The sequence below is a fragment of the Garra rufa genome, chromosome 24, assembly GCF_049309525.1.
Source record: "Garra rufa chromosome 24, GarRuf1.0, whole genome shotgun sequence".
In the NCBI taxonomy this organism is placed as follows: domain Eukaryota; kingdom Metazoa; phylum Chordata; class Actinopteri; order Cypriniformes; family Cyprinidae; genus Garra; species Garra rufa.
Window position 1 is genome coordinate 36,042,320 of NC_133384.1, and position 24,886 is coordinate 36,067,205.

General features: G+C 32.7%; 1 protein-coding gene across 1 annotated transcript in view; it reads right to left on the reverse strand.

The window, feature by feature from the left end:
• Positions 1-6,154: 6,154 nt before the first annotated feature.
• ankfn1b (ankyrin repeat and fibronectin type III domain containing 1b) overlaps positions 6,155-24,886 on the reverse strand; it is a 109,341-nt gene continuing 90,609 nt past the window's right edge. The window contains exons 15-23 of the mRNA XM_073831082.1: positions 22,815-22,934; positions 22,455-22,673; positions 18,129-18,295; positions 16,418-16,568; positions 14,839-15,007; positions 14,586-14,752; positions 12,238-12,442; positions 9,895-10,478; positions 6,155-8,518 (exon numbers count right to left, since the gene is read on the reverse strand). Coding sequence (XP_073687183.1) covers positions 8,180-8,518; positions 9,895-10,478; positions 12,238-12,442; positions 14,586-14,752; positions 14,839-15,007; positions 16,418-16,568; positions 18,129-18,295; positions 22,455-22,673; positions 22,815-22,934 — 2,121 coding nt within the window. The 3' untranslated portion in view covers positions 6,155-8,179. The remainder of the gene's footprint in view (positions 8,519-9,894; positions 10,479-12,237; positions 12,443-14,585; positions 14,753-14,838; positions 15,008-16,417; positions 16,569-18,128; positions 18,296-22,454; positions 22,674-22,814; positions 22,935-24,886) is intronic.

Genomic DNA, 24,886 nt, shown 5'->3' on the forward strand with positions numbered 1-24,886 from the left:
ATGAATTTAGTGGTCTGTGGGAGCACTGGCTCTTTGATTGCACAGCCTTGTCTTAAAAGTGAAACAAAACTGGCAGATTATACAATATTAATCAACTAAAAGCCCACTTAAGTGTACTTCAAGAGAGGATGCATTCATGCTTCTCAACACACTTAAGTACACTTTTAAAAATGCACTTCAGTATACTTCAAATCATGACATTTCGACTGCACAGGACATGCAAAGGGCGTCAATTTTTTGAAATATAGTACTTAATATTTAGTAATTTTATATTTAATATATTGCATACTTTATTAATGTATTTTATTATATACTTATTTAATTACAGTTTAAATAAAGTAATAATATGCAATTAATATCAATCATTTAATGTATTTTTTAAAATATATTTAACAATTTTTTATGATAATATGTATATAAAAAGAGAATATATATATATATATAAATTGAATATATACAGCATTTTTTATTATTGTATTTTATTATATACTTATGTTTAATTACAGTTTAAATAATATAAAAACAATTATTATTAATAATTTAATAATGTATTATTTTATATATTATCTATTTAATTTATGATAAAAAGGGAATGTATATATAACTATTCATGACAACTTCCAAAATAAATAAATGTTTTTTTCTTCTATACATTTAATATATTTTATATAAATAATTCTATATAAAATGTAGAAACTTCGATTAGTGTTGGAAATTTAATTTTTTTTATTAATTGTAATTGTTAAACACATTTTAATGAATTAATCATTCATTTTATTTGCTGTAACTATTTATGAGTTGTCTAACAAAAAAATTATATATATATATATATATATATATATATATATATATATATATATATATATATTATATTATATTTTATATAAATAAATATATACAAATAAATAACTTAATTATTAAGTTGGTCATTTTTTAATATTTCATCAACTGTAATTTTTAAATAAATTGTTAATGAATTAATTATTCATTTTATATACTGTACTTCTATGATTCTAACAACTTGTCAACTCCCCCCCCCCCCCAAAAAAAGAATTAATTAATATAAATAATATATATAAAATATAAATAAATAATAATATGCATTATGGGTTTGTCTTCTTACTAAATCCATCATGCAATACTGTCTTAAATGTTGGCTTGATTATGCCGGCTAGCCTTCTGAATCAGTCTTAGCATCATTAGTGAGCCTTCAGCGCCTGAAAACAGGCTCTGGGCCGGCAGCGCTCTGAGTTGTGCAGCAGAGCTGTGAATCACATCCATTCAGGGTCTTTTGGGAATGTTTTGCTAACAGTATTTGCAGATCCGCAGAGGGCTAAATTTAGCGCAGGTCTTCCCGGAGTCTACACGGTATAATTAGGAGGTGTGAGAACCCTGCTACAATTCTAAGGTTACTGTCGATAACCGTCACAGCGACGGCCTTAAAGGTGCAGCGTGTGTGTGGTCTTCCACACGCTCCACTGCACTTTAATGTGTGTGTGTGTGTGTGTGTGTGTGTGTGAGGGAGCGCTTGTATACCAGTGTGTGTGTGGTCTGCCAGTTTGTGTTGTGCGTGTTTGTTTGTGTGAGCAGGACTCTTCTTGTGAGAGTGTGTGTGTGTTTGTCGAGTGTTTCCCACACTTTACTTAGCAGAAGTGAGACACTCAGTGTGGATTCAGTCAATCAGAGAGTGCCTATTATTCCCTAAAAAACAGATTACAGTGGCCCTAAATGTCTGAATGTCACTGGATTAGATGGCAAATATTAAATCAAATGACAAATCTGAATGTTAGTGGTCAATAGTTGTTGTTTTTTTATGTTTTTGAAGTGTCTCTCTAACCAGCACGAATGAATCTCTCTATTGGTGGTTTGTGCTTGGCTTATAAAAGCATTTTGTTTCAAATTTAACAAAACCATGCATGGAATTTTTCCCATTTATCTTTCCCACAGGGATGAGATGAATCACAAGATCATCATGAATAGAGTGCTGCAGGAAAGAATCCAAAAGCACGGAAGTAGTTGCAGTTTTGCACGCTACTTTCATCGTCATGAAGTCAATGGGTTTTCGAATTGGTTTCAAGATATTTTCATGTTTTATTATGTAAAATAATACACATGGTAATACCCTACTGTGAGGGTTATTAAGGTCATTAAATGTCATCACACTGATGTGACTGTATTTAGACGTTTGCATGCGATGTGAACTTACAGGACGGCCTACAAAAATACATCAGCACTGCAGCACTACATTTAAGTGAGTGTTTAAAAATTAGAAAAAAAATTGAGAATGAAGCACTCATTTTATGAAGCATTTTGGTGCACTATAAAACTTTTTCTCTTTTATTTGCAAGATATAAAATCTGAATTGCAAGACAGTAAGAATTATAAGACGTTTTTATGTTTAATTCTGATGTGAAGTCAGAATTGTGATATGTAAATTAGGAATTGTAAAGAAAAAGTCATATACATCTTGCATTTTTTTTTTTACTGAGAATTCCAAGAAAATAAGTCAGAATTTATATCTCGCAATTCCAGTTTTTTAAAATTAAGAATTCCAAGAAAAATAGAATTCTGAGTTTATATCTCGCAATACCAATTTTTTTAATTCAGAATTAGCGATTACATTTTTTAAATTAAGAATTCCGAGAAAAAAAATATCTCGCAAATCCTTTTTTTTTTTTTTTTTTTCAGAATTCCATGAAAAACGGTCAGAATTCTGAGTTAATATCTTGAAACTCTAATTTTTATTCAGAATTCCACAGAAAAATCTGTCAGAATTCTGAGTTTATATCTCATAATTTCAATTTTTTCTTTAGAATTCCAAGAAAATGTCTAAATCTGTGTTTATATCTAACGATTTTAACTTTATTATTCAGAATTCCAAGAAAAATAGTCAGAATTCTGAGCTTATTTCTCGCAATTCCAACTTTTTCCTTCAGAATTACAAGAAAAACGGTCACAATTCTAAGTTTATATCTCGCAATTTATATCTCACAATATCTCGTTTTACCTACGCAGGACTCGTAGGTAAAACACCAGCTAACAGTAACATCCAAGGCAAGACAAAAGCGTAATCCAATAGACAGTCGTGGGTCAAAATCCAAGTGAGCAGTCCAAAGTAGCAAATGAAACAAAACAATGAAACAAGGAAAAACTATGACCATGAAACAAAACTATGACTATGAAACAAAACCGTGGCAAAAAACAAGGCAATGAAACAGGAGAAAACACTTAGTAGAGTCCGCTACAGCAAAACAACCTGTTTGGTGTAGGCCTCCTTAAATGGCCACCAAACAGGAAGTAACCAACGAGGCAGCAGAGGGAGCAGCAACAGTCAGTGTGGGTAAGGGCTCCCTCTGCTGGCCTGACGTTACAATATCTCGCAATTCAATTTTTTTTTCAGAATTCCAAGAAAAAGTTAGAAATCTGAGTTTATCTCACAATTCCATTTTTTTCCATCAGAATTCCAAGAAAAAGCCTGAATTCTGAGTTTATATCTAACAATTCCAACTTTTTTCTTCAGAATTCCAAGAAAAATAAAATTCTAAATAAACTCAGAATTCTGAATTTATATCTCGCAATTCCAATTTTGTTATTCAGAATTCCAAGAAAAAGTCAGAATTCTGAGTTTATTTGAATGGCGAGATATAAACTCAGATTTCTGTTGTTTTTTTTGGAATTCTAAAGAAAAAAATCAATTGCAAGACATAAGCTCAGATTTGTTTTTCTTGGAATTCTGAATAAAAAGTTGGAATCGTTAGATATAAACTCAGAATTCTGGCTGTTTTTCTTGAAATTTTGAAGAAAAAATTGGAATTGCACAACAAATGCACATTTTTTTACTCAGAATTCCAAAAAAAAAAAAAAAGAGTCAGAATTTTTAGTTTATATCTCGTGATTCCAATTGTTTTTTTACTCAGAATCCTAATAAAAATAGTAATTTTGCATTTATATCTCACAACTCAAATTTTAAACTCAGAATTCCAAGAAAAATAGTCAGAATTCTAAGCTTATATCTAATATATATATATATTACTCAGAATTGCCAAGAAAAAAGTTCACTTTCTATTTTTTCATCCTGTGGCGAAAACAGGCTTCCATAAAATACTGTATATTTAGAGTTGACTGTGAAATATTTAAATATATACTTTAAGTAGTTTGAGAGTATGTTCGAAATGCCATTTGCAGTGTGAGTGGATGCATTTCCTGTTTCCATGTTAACTGTGTCTTCTCTGATTGGTGCATAATGTTTCTTCAGGATTATGGGTAATTTACTGCTAGGAATGCATATATAAAACTTTTTTTTTTTAAAAAGCTATTATTAAAAATCTATTTCATGAAGAAAATGAATGCCATTTTTCTATTATCCAAGATGTGTGAAGGATTTGAATCTGAATCAGACAATAGATGCTGGAGCTGTAAATAAAACACTCATATTAATACATGTAGTAAACTACAAACACACACACACACACACACACACACACACACTGAGCAGCTGCTCAAAACTATGCTTTCATCAAATGGACAGCCATAAGACTATGAGCTCATGCTAGGAACATGTACACACAAACACACACACAGTCTTAACGTCTCATGCCAAAACACACATCATCTGAAACTACGCTTGTGTATCAGCTTGAGTGTGTATTTGTACATAATTCCATAAATCAGCGTTCATCTGGAAGAGAAATCTGCTTCCGAGCTACAGTGTAAAATATTATTGCACAAAAACTTTGCACTGGTGTGTGTCCGTCAGTCAAACAGAGACAGTAAACACAATACCCAGAAGAAACTCACCGCACTACAACAAGAAGTGAACGCTCCTCAAATGCTACTCAAAGCAACACAAATGAACAGTAGAAACAGGAAGAGTCAGTCAAGGTTTACGGCTACGGTCCATATTGTTCATTCAGTCCACAAACAATCAAAACGAGGTTTAACGTCACTCTTCATTTGGATAAAGCTTCAGTTCTGGTGGTGCGTTCAGTGTAGACTCGTTCTCAAGTGCATCGGTTATAGAAACGTTCAGTGATTCAATGGAGTATTCACAGTTAGGATGAGTCCGACCGCCCGCGCTTTACGTGTACAATTTGGTGGAAGGGTTTTAACGGTATCCTGAGGAAGAATGCATTGACCAAAAAATCATGACGTAGCGTTTGTTCGGTGATTTCAAACCACCGTCGGCGAGCTGTAAACATTTCACTTCGGAATACGTATGGAAGAGCTTCTGTCCAGACTGAACTTACACCTCTGGTTAAAGTGGCACTAAATCAAATGAGCAAATAAAGTCAAACTGTAGTGTTACATGTGATGATGATGATGACGATGTTATAACTAGTTAAAGTCAACATGAAATGCCATTCATAACCAATTGTACCTCAGTAGTGTGGTGGAAACTGTTTCTGAAATTCACAAAAAATATAAATGATATATACAAATTGGTGTATAAATAATTTTACATTTTTAATGTCTTTTCTGCTCACCAAGGCTCCATTTATTTGAGCAAAAATACTATAAAAGCAGTAAAAATGTCAAATATTATTACTATTTAAAATATCTGTTTTCTACGTGAATATATTTAATAATGTAATTTATTCCTGTGGTCAAACCTGAATTTTCAGCATCATTACACTAGTCTTCAGTGTCACATGATCCTTCAGAAATCATTCTAATATGCTGATTTGCTGTTCAAGAAACTTTGAAAACAGTTGTGTGGCTTCTGAGTTTATATTTTGCAATTCTATTTTTTTGCTCAGAATTCCATGAAAAATAGTCAGAATTCTTAATGTGTATATTTTGAAAATCTATTTTTTTTACTCAGAATTCCATGAAAAATAGTCAGAATTCTGAGTTTATATCACACAATAAATTTTTTTTTTACTTAGAATTCTAAGAAAGTAGTCAGAATTCTGAGTTTATATTTCACTAATAATTTTTTACTTAGAATTCCACGGAAAATAGGATTCTAGGTTTATATCTTGCAATTAAAAAACAAACAAAAAAAAACTCAGAATTCCAAGAAAAATAGTCAGAATTATTAGTTTATATTTCACTATAAATGTTTTTACTCAGAATTCCAAGAAAAATAGAATTCAGTTTATATCTTGCAAACAAATTAGTTAAAACTCAGAATTCCATGGAAATTAGCCAGAATTCTGAGTTTATATTTCCCTATTATTTTTTTTTTACTTAGAATTCCAAGGAAATAGAATTCTAGGTTTAAATCTCGCAATTCGAATTTTTAACTAAGAATTCCAAAAGATTTAGCCAGAATTTTGAGTTTATATTTCACAATTACATTTTTTATTTAGAATCTCAAGAAAAATAGAATTCTGGGTTTATATATATCGCAATTCCTTTTTTTTTTTAAACTTAGAATTCCAAGAAAATTTGCCAGAATCCTAGTTTATATTTCGCAATAAAAAAATTTTAAAACTCAGAATTCCAAGAAAAATAGACAGAATTTTCAGTTTATGTTTCATCAATTTCATGAGAAAATTAGAATTCTGGGTTTAATTCTCGCAATTTTTTATAGTCAGAATTCTTTATGTGTATATTTTGCAATTAATTTTTTACTCAAAATTCTGACTATTTTCTTACAAAAAAGTAAAGAAAATGTAATATTAATATTTATAATTATATCCCACAGTTCACTTTGTTTACTCTTTTGAACTAGAAAGTTCAAAAGAATAGCATTTATTTTAAATAAATAATAATTATATATGTATTTACTGTCATTTTGATCAATGTTGGGCATTATATATAGTATGGAGTATTCAGAAATCAGAATATGCTGATTTGCTGCTCAAGAAACATTGAAAACAGATGTGCTGCTTCTGAGTTTATATCTTGCAATTCTATTTTTACTCAGAATTCCATAAAAAATAGTCAGAATTCTTAATGTGTATATCTTGCAATTCTATTTTTTTGACTTAGAATTCTAAGAAAGTAGTCAGAATTCTTCTCTGAGTTTATATTTCAAAGTTCACTTCCAAGAGAAATAGTCAGAATTTTGAGTTTATATTTCACTATTATTTTTTACTTAGAATTCCATGGAAAACAGGATTCTAGGTTTATATCTTGCAATAAAATTTTTTAAGTCAGAATTTTAAAAAGAAATTAGCCAGAATTGTGAGTTTATATAGCAATTCACTTTTTTACTCAGAATTCCAAGAAAATTAGTCAGAATTCTGAGTTTATATCTTGCAGTTCACTTTTTTTGCTCAGAATTCCAGGAAAAATGGAAATCTGGGTTTATATCTTGCAATTTATAATAAAAAAAAAAAAATCAGAATTCCAAGAAAAATAGTCAGAATTATAGGTTTATATTTCACTATAAATGTTTTTACTCAGAATTCCAAGAAAAATAGAATTCTGAGTTTATATCTTGCAAATATTTTTTTTAAACTCAGAATTCCAAGGAAATTAGCCAGAATTTTGAGTTTATATCTTGCAAATAATTTTTTAAAACTCAGAATTCCCAAAAAATTAGCCAGAATTTTGAGTTTATATCTTGCAAATAATTTTTTAAAACTCAGAATTCCCAAAAAATGAGCCAGAATTCTGAGTTTATATCTTGCAAATATTTTTTTTAACTCAGAATTCAAAGAAAAACAGTCAGAATTCGTAATGTGTATATCCTGCAATTAAATGTTTTTTTTTTTTTTACTCAGAATTCTAAGAAAATAGCCAGAATTCTAAGTTTATATTTCACAATTACATTTTTTTACTCAGAATTCTAAGAAAATAGAATTTTTGTGGAAACTGATATATTTTATTTTTCAGGATTCTTTGATGAATAGAAAGTTTTTGCGTTTATTTTAAAATAAATAATAATTATATATGTATTTATTGTCATTTTGATCAATATTAGGCATTTTATATAGAGTATGGAGTATTCAGAAAATAATGTGCACTGATGAACTATGCAATTTCATGTTGACTTTAATTCTTATTAGTGATTGATCAGCACTTTTCTCATAAGGTTATCGTGAATAAAACTCAGTGTAGGTGTGCAGATCAGTCGTGGTGAACCCGCTTAACAAATCATGAACCTTACTCGTGAAGTAATCAAAACCGAAACGAACAAATAGCAAAACACCAAACTTCAGTAGTCTGTGCACTTTAGCCAGTGTATGTGCGAGTGTGCGTGTGTGTGTGTATTTACACGTTGGAGCGATCAAACAGTCGTGGCTCTGCTGTACTGCAGCGCGAGCGGGGAATACTCCTTAAAGCGGACGCAGAGTTTGCCGCGTGTCCATGGGTTTTGTAGCGTGAGCGGGCAGAAATCGTCCTGTAGCCATTTCTCCCTGCCCTCCACCAGAAGCACCAGGCCGAAGTGCTCCAGCTGCTCGCTGCCGTACACACACACCTCAGACGTGCAGGACGGGTATCCGCACTGACCCGCCGCACACGTGCACTGCTGCGCCGCTTTCTGGAGGTGATGGCACACCGTGTTGATCTCCTGGACCACCAGACGAACCATCTCTTTGGCCGACGTCTCTGGAGTCACACGTAACTACAAACACAGACATATACACAAAGTATATTTAGTAAACTGGAGTAAACTATAGTTAGGTGTTTTAGGGGGAGACACTGCAGGCAAAAACACAGTTTTTTCATGCACCTGTTAAGTTTGAGATTTGGGGCTTTTTTTTCTTTTTTTTTTTATAAAGTGTTTTTTCAGACTAGTGGAAAGTCGAATAAAAAATTTATTACATAATTGAATTAAAAGTACTATTTTCTTAAAATATTTTTTACATTATTTATTTTTTATTAATATAAAATATATTTAATAAATATAACTGAAATTAAAATATGCTTGAATTTAGTCAATATAACTAATACATTTAAATTTGAATAAAAATGTACTATTTTATTAACATTTAAAAAAAAAATAGATTTAATACATTTAATTAAAATTTAAAAAAATTATTTTTATAAGAAAAAAAAAAAAAACTATATAACAGACAATTTGTGGCTGTGGATGTCATTTTAAATGTGTTTTTATTGTACTGAACCCGAATAATAAATCTTTAAATTAAACGAAAAATAAAACAAAACCTTTGTTGGACAAATAAAAATTCCTTTGTGGGTGTTACAGTTCAATTTCTTTCAATTTAATTCCTCTTTCTGTCATTTCAATTATAATTCCTATACTTCCTGTAGCGCTAATTAAATATACTTAATACATATAATTACAATTAAAATATGCTAGAATTTAGTCAATATAACTAATACATTTTACACTGTAAAAATATGTACAAGTAAAACTAAACAAAAAGATTAAAAAAAGAAATAAAACATATTTTATTAAGTAAAATTGTAGTATTTTTTACATAATTGAATTAAAAGTAATATTTTATTAAAATATTTTTAAATATTTGATTTATTTTGTATTATTATTAAATATATTTAATAAATATTAAATTAAAATATGCTCGAAATTTAGTCAATATAATTACTACATTTAAATCAAAATAAATAAAATTAAATGTACTATTTTAATAAATATTAAATTAAATATTAAATAATAATAAATATAAATAATAAATATTAAATTAAAATATGCTCAAATTTAGTCAATATAACTACTACATTTAAATCAAAATAAATAAAATTAAATGTACTATTTTATTAACATTTTAAAAATATATTTAATACATTTAATTAAAATGACAGGCATTTTAAATGTGTTTTTATTGTACTGAACCTGAATAATAAATCTTTAGATTAAACGAAAAATAAAACAAAACCTTTGTTAGACAAATAAAAATTCCTTTGTGGGTGTTACAGTTCAATTTCTTTCAATTTAATTCCTCTTTCCGTCATTTCAATTATAATTCCTATACATCCCGTAGCGCTAATTAAATGATAATTGACACAGACACTCACTTTGACACTGGTGTCTTTGGGTAGGCCGGTGCGGTATTGTGGGTAAACCCTCAGTGTGCTGTGGCACGGCCGGTGAGGGGATCCGCTGGAGTGGGCGGAGAGTCGCTGGACGCCGCTGTCCTCTGATAGGGTGCGCACCGGCGCAGGGTGTGGCTCGGGGGCAGAAAAACAGAGGTCGAAAGAGGAGGGGCGTGTCCAGCGCTTCTGATTGGTGGGTGTGGTTGGCATGGAGATGGGAGGCGGGTATTCCAGACTGCTGGTGCGGACGCACAGCGCCGTTCTCTTCTCTGTGACCCGCAGCAGCTCGATCTGACGGCTCGGCAGGATGAAGTCGCTATCGAACGCGCTCATGTGCTCGCGTCTGCTCATCCCTACTCCGGTCTGCAGCACGTCTGGCTGCGAGGATCGAGGCGAGGACTGCGAGGAGGAAGAAGGGTGTGTGGATGTTACGGACCTGAAGCTGGTGGGTGATGGTGGAAGCAGGTCCAGCTCTCTGGTGCTCTGGGCCACACTGGAGCTGTACTCGCTGTCAGTGGTCAGGAACACCTCTGATGAGTTATCATCATCCGACAGATCGTGGGAATCTTGGACAAGTCAGAAAGAAAGAGTTCTTAAAGGAACAGTTCACTTTAAATAAACATTTTACCATTATTCATGTACATGAATGTATGTGCATGTGACCCTGGACCACAAAACTAGTGTTAAGTAGCACAGGTATATTTGTAGCAATAGCCAAAAATACATTGTATGGGTCAAAATGATCATTTTTTTTCTTTTATGCCAAAAATCATCATGTTCCATGAAGATATTTTGTAAATTTCCTACTGTAAATACATCAAAACTTAATTTTTTATTAGTAATATGCATTGCTAAGAAGTTCATGAGGAGAACTTTAAAGGCAAATTTCTCAGTATTGTGATTTTTTTGCAGCCTCAGATTTCAGATTTTCAAACAGTTCTAGTTTTTTTTATAGTGACCATAGGATGTCAAGCTCAAAGTGGAGTTAAAAGTCCCAGACCCTAATTTAAGTCATTATTTACTAATAGTTTTGACCTTTCTGACTAGATTAATATGCTGTAATATAGTGCATTAGTTGTATGGACAACTTTTATGCCCTTTTTTGTAAGTACGTACATAAATAAATCAAATAAATAAATAAACTTATAATTTAAATAAAATGTATTTTATTAAATAACAATGAAATAAACAGTAATCATTTTGTGTTCCGCAAAAAAAAAAAAAAAAAAAATTGGAATAACATGAGGGTAAATAAACAATTTTCATTTTTGTCGAAATTTCGTCAAGATTTTTTATTTTTTATTTACGCAAATAATATAATAAAATACAATTTTCTTTTAAAAATAAAACAACTCAAAGTCTACAATTACAGCAAGAATCTTTGCGATTCTGTAAAATTACTTAACTGTACCTTAACTTACAGTTAAAATTAACTTCTAAAATCATAATTCAAATATCAGTAAACTATTTCTTAGTTTAATACAGAACTGCTTGATTAATCAAAATAAAAACAGAAATTGCATTATGGCTGTATATAATTACTGTAATAAAAAAAAAGATTAAATTTTTAAAATAATTATTATTTTTATAAATAAAAATGTAATACATTTTATTAGATAAAAATAACAACACAATAATAATAATAATAATAATAATATTTTTTGTTCCATTGTGAAATGAAGACAGCCATAAATATCAGTATTAAAATGCAAAAATAAAAATATTCCTTAAAATACTTTTTTTTGTACGGTAAAATATTACAATAAAATAGGTATTATATTGTAATTAAACTAAAAAACATTTTTCTATTTTGTAATTATTATTATTATTATTGGTGAATTAAGTAATAATGGTAGATTTGTATAGCCATATAATTCTTTTTTTTTGTTTGACACAAAAAGTTTGGGAAACAAACCAACTTAAAAACTAAATAAAAAGATTAAATCAATTAATTAATTAATTAAAATTTAATACATTATTACAAAACAATAATAATAAAATAATAATAATAATAATAATAATAATAATTTTGTGTTCCATTGTGAAATGAAGAAAGACAGCCAGTATTAAAATGTAAAAAAAAGAAAAAAAGAATAAATACTATTTTTTTATTTTACAGTAAAATATTACAATATAATAACAATTTTAATTGGTAGTGATGCGATATAGCAATATTTTGTGTTTTATTAATATTTATAAATCAAATAATAATTGTGGATTTTAATGTCCATATAAATATATAGCCAGATGAATCTGGTAGCTAGGTCTTGGATGATCTGATGACTGGTGTTTCTGTGATCTGTAAGGGTCACCGCTCTCTCTCACCGTTGTGTTTGCGAGTGCTCTCAGGTGATGGGGTCGGTGAGGGCAGGTAGTCCACCTGAGAGGAAGTGGAAGCAGGTTTCTCAGGAATACTCTCTTTGGAGAAGTCTATAATCCAGCCCAGACTCACTCCAGAGCTCTGATGCTTATACCGAGCCGACTGAAGGACCACCATCCACCGCGCATCACGCCACAGGTCCTCCAAATGCTGAAAGTCAACACATATAAACATATTTAGTTCATTAAATATATGAAATTGTGAACAAGAAAAAAGACATTAAAACTTGTAATGAAAAAGGATGCATTAAATTGATCAAAAGTGACAGCAAAACACAATTTGTGGTATATTATAACACTTTTTTTAAGAGAAATTCAGTGATGATCTATTAAATTGATCAGAAGTGAAAATAAAGCATTATTTGCAGTACATTTTAACTTTACCTTGCTTACTAATAATTATGGCACATAAAATATTAAATTATTGTATTATTTGAGAAAGTGACAGTAAAGCACTTTTTTTACATTATGACACTTTTTTAAAAGAAATTTATACTTTTATTCAGAAAGGATCCATTAAATCAATCAAAAGTGTCAGTAAAACATTATTTGTGGTACATTATGATATTTTTAAGCAGAAATAATGCTTTTATTTAGAAAGGATGCATTGGATTGATCATTAATGACAGTAAAATACTAATTAGGGTACATTATGGCACTTTTTTTTTGCAGAAATTAATACTCTTATTCAGAAAGGATGCATTAAATTATTCAAATGTGACAGTAAAATACTATTTGTGACACATTATGACACTTTTTTGCATAAATGAATACTTTTATTCAGAAAGGATACATTAAATTGGTCAAAAGTGACAGTAAATCACTATTTACGGTACATTATGATATTTTTAAGCAGAAATAATACTTTTATTTAGAAAGGATGCATTAGATTGATCATTAATGACAGTAAAACACTATTTACGGTACATAATGGCTCTTTTTAAAAATAAAATTGCACTTTTTTCAGAAAGGATGCATTTAATTCCTCAAAAGTGACAGTAAATCACTATTTATGCTACATTATGATTTTTTTTAGCAGAAATAATACTTTTATTTAGAAAGGATGCATTAGACTGACCATTAATGACAGTAAAATACTAATTAGGGTATATTATGGCATTTTTTGCAGAAATTAACACTTTTATTCAGAAAGGATGCATTAAATTAATCAAAAGTGAAAGTAAAATACTATTTGTGACACATTATGACACTTTTTTTGCAGAAATGAATACTTTTATTCAGAAAGGATACATTAAATTGGTCAAAAGTGACAGTAAATCACTATTTACGGTCCATAATGGCTCTTTTTAAAAATAAAATTGCACTTTTTTCAGAAAGGATGCATTTAATTCGTCAAAAGTGACAGTAAATCACTATTTATGCCACATTATGATTTTTTTAGCAGAAATAATACTTTTATTTAGAAAGGATGCATTAGACTGACCATTAATGACAGTAAAATACTAATTAGGGTATATTATGGCATTTTTTTGCAGAAATTAACACTTTTATTCAGAAAGGATGCATTAAATTAATCAAAAGTGAAAGTAAAATACTATTTGTGACACATTATGACACTTTTTTTGCAGAAATGAATACTTTTATTCAGAAAGGATACATTAAATTGGTCAAAAGTGACAGTAAATCACTATTTACGGTACATTATGATAATTTTTTATCAGTAATTAATAATTTTATTCAGAAAGAATGCATTAAATTAATCAAAAGTGACAGTAAAACACTATTTGTGGTACGTTATAATTTGTTTTGCAGAAATTAATACTTTTATTCAGAAAATGTTGCATGAAAACGATCATTAATGTAATTAAAACACTATTTACGGTGAATTATGGCACTTTTTAAAAGGAAATTCATACTTTATTTTAGAAAGGATGCACTAAATTGTTCAAAAGTGACAGTAATACTACCACATAGCAAAACTACACATTTTGCAAAACATTAAATGTAAACACCGTATAACAGTGTTGCTTCCCAAATAAACCGATCTTTTTTATATATTTAGATATTTTATCTTAAAAAAATTGGATACAAATACTCATTAGAAATTGGCTTTTTTGTAGTGCATCAATGCAGTTCAATCTGAAATGTCTTAAAGCAGACGACTCAGCACGCTGATCACACGGGCTGATCTATTAAAGATGATACTGTAAATGCCTGCAGTTGAACAGTTTGTTCTGATTTTTATTGCAGGTTTACTGTCATCAGTTACACCTATGAAAGCTGAACCGGAGCGGCGGCCTGCCAGTGTTGAATTGCACAGAGGACAGAAATACCTGCAAACACTCCTCAACCTGCTGATGTTTCTGCTTGGCAGCGAAGAGCTCGGACTCGGAGAACGCCTCGCGCAAAGTCTGCTGGGACATCAGCGACTCCAGAGCCAGCAGAGCCGACACGCGGCAGTACAGGCCGATGAAACTGGGGCAGTACGCCTCGAAGTGAACTACACAGACAGAGAGTGAGCGCACGGCGGGGGACGGGACAGAAGATACATGTGGGTGAATGTGTTTACGGTGTCTGTGGTCTCACCTAACTCAAAGATCTGCAGCGGAAGGGTGAAGAATCCAGAGCGCGGCGAGCTGAGATGATTCTGTCCGGGCGGAGAACACACCTCCTCACATGGTGGGAGGAGCAACAGGAAGGACACGCCCCCTCCCAACTCAACCACCTCCTTCACATACACACGGAAATCCTGTGCCTGATAGATGAACAAAAAGAGAAATTTGCAGTATAGTAGAGTCTTTAAAGAATCATTTTGTTTACTGTATGTGGCACATAGTTTTGGAGATTAAACTAGTTCAGATCAGTTTATTGACTGATTCTAAAACACTATTTGTGGTTCATTATGGCACTTTTTTAAAGGAATAAATACTTTTGTGCTGCATTTAATTAAATGAATCAAAAGTGACAGGAAAACAATATTTAGGGTACATTACGGCATTTTTTTTTTTTTTAGAAATTAATACTTTTATTCAGAATAGATGCATTAAATTAATAAAAAATGACAATAAAACACTATTTGCGGTACATTACGACACTTTTGGTAAAGAAATTATTACTTTTATTCAGAAAGGATGTATTCAATTGGTCAAAAGTGACAGCAAACCACTATTTAAGGTACATTATGATAACTTTTGGTAGAAATTAATACTTTTATTTAGAAAGGATGCAATAAATTGATCATTGTTGACAATAAAATACTATTTACGGTACATTATGGCACTTTTTTTTTACAGAAATTAATATTTTTTATTGACAAAGGATGCATTAATTAAAAGTGACAGTACACACTATTTGTGGTACATTATGATTTTTTTGCAGAAAATAATTTTATTTAGAAAGGACACATTAAATCGATCATTAATGACCATAAAACACTATTTATGGTACATTATGGCACATTGTTTTTGAAAAAAATAATACTTTTATTCATAAAGGATCTCTTAAATTGATTAAAAGTAACAGTAAAACACTTTTTGTGGTACATTGTAACAAGTTTTGGAAGAAATAAATACTTGTATTCTGAAAAGGTTGCATCAAATCCACCATCAATGTCATTAAAATACTATTTATGCTAAATTATGGCACTTACAAAAAGAAATTAATACTTTATTCAGAAATGATGCATTACATTTATCACAAGTGACAGTAAAACACTATTTAAGATACATTACGACAGTTTTTTGCAGAAATTAATACTTTCAATTAAAAAGGATCTTAAAAGGATTAAAAAGTGACAGTAAAATACTATTTACTGTACAATATGGTTTTTTTGCAGAAATTAATATTTTTATACAGAAAGGATGCAATAAATCTATCATTAATGACAATAAACTAGTTCAAACATCTCTAGAAATCTCTCTCTCTCTCTATATATATATATGTAACCATTTATGAAATTTACGAGCAATTTGTGAATAAAATTGTTAATCCTACACGAAAATGCAAAACAGTCTAGTGGCATGTGTATTATCTGTGTCATGTATGTAAATGTGTGTATTTAATACAGTTTGGCCCTAATTTACTAAATTCCCACAAAAACGACATTAATTTGCTTGTGCAATCAAACTAATTGCGTGTCTATGTGTGGATGTGTGAATGCACACACCTGGTGGTTGGGAATATTGATGTAGGCAAGTAAATCTTTAGCAGCGGTCCGCAGGTCCAGTAGGAGGCGATGTGGAGCACTCTGGACATCGTCACACACCTTCGCGCTGTCCTCCAGCGAACTCAGCGACTGAAGCCACTGCCATTCTTCCCTACGAAACAAACACATATAATAAATATAGCTGCAAGCAGCAATTACGGGGCCAAGCAAGGGAAGCATCAGAACAAGTGCAGCAAAGGGGAATTGAAGCCATTTTAAAGTAAATTTAGTCAATATAATATAATAAACAAAACTCATAAAAACAACCACTAGTAATACAATTTAATTGGTTATCACTTTTGACCACAAGGTGGCACTGTATCAAAACGTTTTAATTACTTTCAGGTCATGTCTCGATGGTATATACAAAGTTTTGCAATGGTAACTAATGCATTCGTAAAATGTAGCATTTTATACCATAATACTCTATTCAAGTCAATGGCAATTTCATGTTTTGTTTAATTATAGCGCCACCAAGAGGCACAATCCCACCAAATTTTTTATGTGTCCTTAGAGTGTGTTCATATGTGTGTCAAATTTGGTGAAAATATCTAATTTTGTTTTGGAGTTATAGACATTTTTATATATGAGTAGAGAAAAAATGACAGATGGCTGACTTTCTTTGAATTTTTTTGCCACTTACTATCAAAATTTTGGCAATTGGGCATTTGCATTAATCCGGCAATTTCGTACGGTGCTTTCGTGACGATCAGAGTAACGATTTCTAAGATATTGGCAAATATAAGGCAAAACCTGGCATGTTTGGTATCGCTGGACTCGGCAAGGATTCAGGAGTGACTCCCGAGAAAATAAGTCGACCCACTCAAAGTTATAAGCATGTGTATATTTGATTTTACCACTAGATGGCACTGGCTCGAAACTTCTCAGATTCCTTCCGGGCATCCTGCTGATGACCCATACCGAGTTTTGTAACAATATGTCAATGCGTTCGTAAAATATAGAATTTTACTACAAATTCAAAATGGCCGACGCCCAAAATGGCTGACATGGGAAAATAGGGTATCATTCGACTTGGCATAATGCACCGAAACCATTCAGAAGTTATAAGCTAGTGGTATCTCCTGACCACTAGGTGGCACTGTTCCGAAACTGTGCAGGTAGCCTCAGGTCATGCTTGTTATAACACCCACCAAGTTTGGTCTCAATATGACAAACCGTTGTGGAGATATAGCCTCAAATCTATTTTTGCATGCTTTTCGTAGAATTTGTTTGCGCACTATTCGAGAACGGTTTGGCTAATCGACTTGAATTCCATAACTTTTTGCCTCCATGGTCCAATTTTGGTGAAAATCAGACAAACCGTCTAGGACGAGTTTGAAAAAGTAGGTTCAATGAACTATTAAAAATAGAAAAAAATAAACCTTACGATTTTTTCAATTTGGACTTCATTTGAATTCAAATTTTGATTCTGTGCCTTACGGTTCAAAAGTTATTAGCATAAACATGAGTGAAATTTTGGATAAGTGGTGGCGCTAGAGAGTTTGAGTTAGAGACTCCAAATTTGCTATGGTTAATGATGAGACTGTCCGATATCAGTGTGCCAAATTTCACAACTTTCTCGCAAGCGGTTCTATGGCCTTTGGTGCTTGGCCCCTAATTAAACACATGTATAAAGACATTGGCATGCATAACATGTATAAACGCGTCATACCTGGAGACGTGACCGTTGTCTCGTATTTTGGTGTGGCACAGCACGTTTGGGTGTTTGTGTGACACCAGCATCCTGATCTGGTCCACTGAGGTGTAAAGCTTCAGATAACCCAGATACAGACCCGGAGACAGACACTTCCTGCTGCGCCGGTGATACGCCAACTTCTCCTGCACACCAACAGCTCATTAGAAAACGTCAATCTCATGAAACCTGTCAAGAATACGTCCAAATTCATCCCAAGACAAGTGAAATAAACATGACGTGTTATTACTGCTACTCTGGAATACTTAATTCTGATCGGTTGTTCATGGTAAAATATTTCTGAATATGTGAATAACTGACTGTTTGCCTGGGAAAAGTGTGTTTTGTACAAACTGTGCTCGTATTCTGTAAGGAACTAAAATAATCTCAACTCATATCAGCATTTTTTACTTTTTTCTGTACGTCAAAGTATATATTTTTTGATTAAGCAGGAAAATGTACAGCCAAATGGCCATTACTGCAAAATAAAAACCAGGACTGATCAGGATATATAAATCATAAAAATAATAATAATTTGTAATTTGTAAGTGTAATTTATTATTTTTTCCATTTTAAGATTACTTTGCGTTGTGACATTATTTTTTTCATTACAATTATATATAAGGGAAAAAAAATAAATAATTAAATAAATTGTATATATATATATATATATTTTTTTTAAATATTTTTACTATTTAAAATAACTTTTTTCAATTCAAATATATTTTAAAATGTAATTTACTCCTGTGATTTCAAAGCTGAATTTTTAGCATCATTACTGCAGTCACATGATCCTTCAGAAATCATTCTAATATTCTGATTTGCTGCTCAAAAACATTTATTATTATTATTATTACTATATAGAAAACAGCTGAGTAGAATTTTTTCACGTTTCTTTGATGAATAGAAAGTACAAAAGAACAGCATTTATCTAAAATAGAAATCTTTTGTAACACTATAAATGTCTTTATCATCACTTTTGATCAATTTAAAGCATCCTTGTTAAATAAAAGTATAAATTTCTATAATTTCTTTCCCAGAAACTAAACAAGAAAATATACCGACTCAAAAGTTGAATGGTATAGTGTATAATGTTACAAATGCTTTTTATTTTCAATAAATGCTCATCTTTGAATCATCAAAGAATCCTGAATAAAAAGTTAAATGTTCACCTTAAAAAATGTCTTTATAATCTGCTTTTTTCTTTATTGAAAATAATTTATTTTTGTTTTAATTTTGAAGTGAAATATGGCTTTTCATAGCAAATATGACAAATTTATCACACAAGATATACAGTGTCTGGAACATTCTGTGTGGAGTCTGAATGATATGGAATGGAAAAATGGCCAAACACACACACACACACCCACACACCCACACACACACACACACACACACACCCACCCACACAAAGAGGTACGAAGAACTTCCTGCAATACCCCGAAATTGACCCACGTTTATCATTTCTAAACTATTTGACTGAGAGACTGACTCTGGAGCCATGTGGTTGTTGAGCTGTGGAACCACTTTCACCACACACACACACACACACACACACACACACACACACACACACACACACACACAGCTTCACCGCAGGGAAAATCTGAGCCACTCAGACAAAACATCATTTTGACACAGAGGCTGATGTTCCCGAGCCAGAGCCGTTCCAAACACACGATCAGCGGCGGGTGAAGTGTTTACAGCGCTCAGACTAAATCATCAGCTGAACAATGCTACTGTTATACTCCCACAATTCACGGCACTCCAGGAACAAGAGCGAGGAATACAGAAGCTAGCGGCCGCAAAATGTTTTGTTTTTTTTCCACTTATTTTCAGGCTTCGGATTCAGAGTCTGAAACCTGTTGAGGTAAAGCATTTGTTCACCCAAAGATGAAAATTATGTAATTTTCTCTCCAAAGTTGTTTTGGATTCACACTGCTTTCTGAAACTGAATACACCGCATCAAAATGAGTCACGCCAGGCTTGACGTCAATAACGAGACACTAGAAAGTCAACGGTGTTTGACGTCAAACCAGGCACGATGCATCTTGGCAACAAAATGACTGTCTGAATTCAGAAGTTTGGACATGCTAGACTGCATTTACGTTTCTTATTATGCAAAAAATTAGTTTTGTACACTAATATACAGTACTTGAAACATTTGTTAATATTTTTACTGTAGTCTCTTCTGCTCACTGAGGGTGCATTCATGCACTCAGAAATACAGTAAAAAACAGTAAAATTGTGAAATATTATTACAATTTAAAATAAGCATTTTCTATTTGAATATATTGTAAAATGTAATTTATTTGTGTAATCAAAGCTGGATTTTCAGCATTCAAACTCCAGTCTTCAATGTCACACTATACAAGCAACACAGCTGTTTTCAACATTGATAATAATAAGAAATGTTTCTTGAGCAGCAAATCAGCATATCATGTGACACTAAAGACTGGAGTAATGATGCTAAAAATTCAGCTTTGTGTGACAGAAATAAAATATAGCTGCAAGCATCAATTACGGGGCCAAGCACTATGCAAACAAGGCAGCAAGCATCAGAGCAACTGAAGCAATCAGTAATTGAAACCATTTTAAGATGATATTAGTCAAAATGGGTGAAAATCATAAAAGTAACCACTACTGATATGATTTAGTAGATTATAACTTTTGACCAACAGGTGGTGCTGTTATCAAATCGATGTGGTGTGTTCTGTGTGAGGCGACAATGCCAGACACAAAGTTTGGTGTCATTATGTCAAAGCTTTCCAGAGATACACCAGTCTGTAGATGATCTGAATCGATTTTGGTGAAAATCGGACAAGCTGTCTAGGAGGAGTTCGAAAAAGTAGGTTCTAAAATAATCAAAATGGATGACAGGAAGTTCAGCCAACTATCGCATAAATGGTATGTATGTTGTTGGCATGAGCCAAGAAATGTTTTAAGACCGTTATAATAGGCTAATGCAAACAAAAGTTATTAGCATTTTTGGAAATTTCATTATCAATGTTTAATGAATGGTGTATTACTTCTGACTAATAGATGGCGCTGTTACCAAATTGATGTGGCATGCTCAGTGTGAGGTGACAATGGCACATATAAAGTTTGGTGTAAATATGTCAAAGCTTTGCAGAGATACAGCCTCAGATGCAGTTTGGCATCTTTCCAACAAATTCGTTGATGTGTTAAACGAAAACCGTTTCATATATCGACACAAAATCCATAACTTTTTGCCAGCATTGTCTGAAGGTGATCTGAGTCACATTTGGTGAAAATTGCACCAACAGTCTAGAAGAAGTTCAAAAAATAAGGTTTTTATCATTAATCAAAACGGCAGACAACAAGTACCAATTTTGGCATAATTGGTATCATTGTTCTCGGCATGACCCAAAGAATATATTGAGATCACTACAATACAATAGGTCAATGTAATCAAATGATATTAGCATTTATTGAAATTACTTTATAACTTTTGACCACAAGGTGGCGCTATCGCTAAACTTTTTGAGTACTGTCAGGGCATGGTATCGAAGTCAGAAGACATGATACCGAGTTTCGCAATGATACGCCAAAGCATTCGTGAAATATAGCATTTTATGACAAAATACAAAATGGCTGACACTGGAAAATTGGTTTTGACTCAGCATGCTCCTCAGAATAAAAAAGACAAGTTTTATGATTTATGGCCAAACCATTCACAAAATAGCCATTTTTCATATCTCCTGACCACTAGGTGGCACTGTACCGAAACTGTGCAGGTAGCCTCAGGCCATGCTTGTTATAACACACACCAAGTTTGGTCTCAATACGCCAAACCATTTCGGAGATATAGCCTCACATCCATTTTAACATCCAACTTTGGACAAATGGTGGCGCTAGAGAGTTAGAGACTCCAAACTTGCTACAGTTAATGGTGAGACTGTCCTCTATCTGTGTGCCAAATTACACAACTTTCCCACAAGCAGTTCTATTGTCTGCCATAGACTCAAAAGTAGAAGAAGAAGAAGAAGAAGAAGAAGAAGAAGAAGAAGAAGAAGAAGAAGAAGAAGAAGAAGAAGAAGAAGAAGAAGAAGAAGAAGAAGAAGAAGAAGAAGAATAGGAACGCCAACGGATACAACAGGTGCCTTCACGCCTTGCTTGGACCCTAATTACATTTTACAATATATTCACATAGAAAAGTTATTTCAAACTGTAATAATATTTCACAATTTTGTTATTTTCGTATTGCCTTGATCATGGTGCTAAAAGGGATCAGTTCCCGTATCTGTGACTCATCCAGAGTGTTTTAGTGTTTAAAGCACTCACATGCAGTGTGGTGAGAAGTGTCTCCAGTGCACTGGGCTCGTCTGAAGAAGAAGAGGAAGACCTGCGCTGCAGCTGGAATTTACTGACGGGAATCCAGCGTAAGCCTTCTGGCGGCGCGCATGCACTCATATCCTTCATCAGCACCAACACCGCGTTACCGTTCTTGTCCTTGATGGGCTCAAAATACACCTGCCCCAGATCCACCGTGCCAAGGAGCGCCTGCACAATGAACCAAAAAAGAAACTTTACCTCAAGATATATATTGCAGTGTATATAAATCTCAATTATAACAAAAGTTTGATTGTTAAATTCTTTACTAAATGATGCAAATCATTATGGGGTTTGGTTATGATGATTCACCTGTAGCTGCGCAGCCGCCTGCAGCAGTTTGAGGCGCGTCTGAAGCGTGCAGGAGCTTGAGGCGTGTGCAGGACTGATGCACTGCTGCATCCAGGTGAGCTCCTCCCACAGATGTGACACCTGTCAACGCACGTTAGCATGCAGACAATGTTTAAAGGGATAGTTCACCCAAAAATGAAAATTTGATGTTTATCTGCTTACCCCCAGGGCATCCAAGATGTAGGTGACTTTGTTTCCTCAGCAGAACACAAACAAAGATTTTTAACAAAAACCAGTGCAGTCTGCCAGCCAAATGATAGAGGTGGATGGGCACCAAACCTTTAAAAGTAAACAAAAACATGCACAGACAAATCCAAATTACACCCTGCGGCTTGTGACGATACATTGATGTCCTAAGACATGAAACGATCGTTTTTTGTGAGAAACTGAACAGTATTTATATCATTTTTTACCTTTCATACACAGCCATGTCCATCTGTCCTGAGCACGAGTTTAGCATCCGGCTCGTGACGTGTATGCGCTCTGGCGTAGAATACGCAAACGCCGTAAGGGGAAATCGGTTAAAAGTCCCGGATGAGTTTGCGCAAGCAAATGTAATCTTTTAGCTTTAAATCGGTTTGAACAATCAGGATAAGTGCAAGTAATTACCATTTTGAATAGCCGCTATACCCACAGTCTGTGCACTGTGTAAACAATGAGTGTCGTATACATGCGACAGATCGCTTCCGGCGTTTGCGTATACTACGCCAGAGCGCGTTCACATGTCACGAGCCGAAAGCTAAACTCGTGCTCAGGAGAGATGGACGTGGCTGTGTATCAAAGGTAAAAAATTATATAAATACTGTTCAGTTTCTCTCGTGTCTTAGGACATCAGTGTATCGTCACGAGCCACAGGGTGTAATTTGGATTTGTCTGTGTATGTTTTTCTTTCCTCTAAAGATTTGGTAACCATTGACTGCCATTATTTGAATGACAGACTGCACCAGTTTTCGTTAAAAATCTTCGTTTGTGTTCTGCTGAGGAAACAAAGTTACCTACATCTTGGATGCCCTGGGGGTAAGCAAATAAACATCAAATTATCATTTTTGGGTGAACTATCCCTTTAATATTCAAATGTTGATATAAATGGTACGTGTGATTCCTTTTAGAGAATGATTCTAATTTGATTGGATTGTAACATTAATCTCTTGTCTTATATTTTTAGGGTTAAATGTCCTTGCATGCCATTAACAAGTAATGTAAAAAATGCCCCAAAATGGGCTAAATACAATACAATACATATATATACTTAAAGATAAAAAAAATAAACATATGTAAGTATAATTGTTAATGTCATTTTAAAATAAAAAAAAAGTTTGAGAAAAAAAAACATTATATACACATATATAAAATGCATGTTATTTTTTATTTAGTACTTACCTGAATAAGATATTTCACATAAAAGATGTTTACATATAGTCCACAAGAGAAAATAATAGTTGAGTTTATAAAAATGACCCTCTTTAAAAGTTTACATACACTTGGTTCTAAATACTGTGTTGTTACCTGAATAATCCACAGCTGTGTTTTTTGTTTGTTTGTTTGTTTAGTGATAGTTGTTCATGAGTCCCGTGTTTTTCCTGAAAAGTTAAACTGCCTGCTGTTCTTCAGAAAACTCCTTCAGGTCCCACAAATTCTTTGGTTTTTCAGCATTTTTTGTATTTGAACCCTTTCCAACAATGACTGTATGATTGTGAGATCTATCTTTTTACACTGAGGACAACTGAGGGACTCATATGCAACTATTACAGAAGGTTCAAACGCTCACTGATGCTCCAGAACATACTTACATGTTTCCCAGAAGACAAAATAAGTTAAATTTACCCTGATCTTCAAATTGAAAAAGTTTTTACCTCCCATCTCACAATGCATTATGTTTCCTTCTGGAGCATCAGTGAGCATTTGAAGCTTCTGTAATAGTTGCATATGAGTCCCTCAGTTGTCCTCAGTGTGAAAAGACGGATCTCAAAATCATACAGGCATTGTTGGAAATAATTAAGATTTTGCAGATTTTGCAAGGTGTATGTAAACTT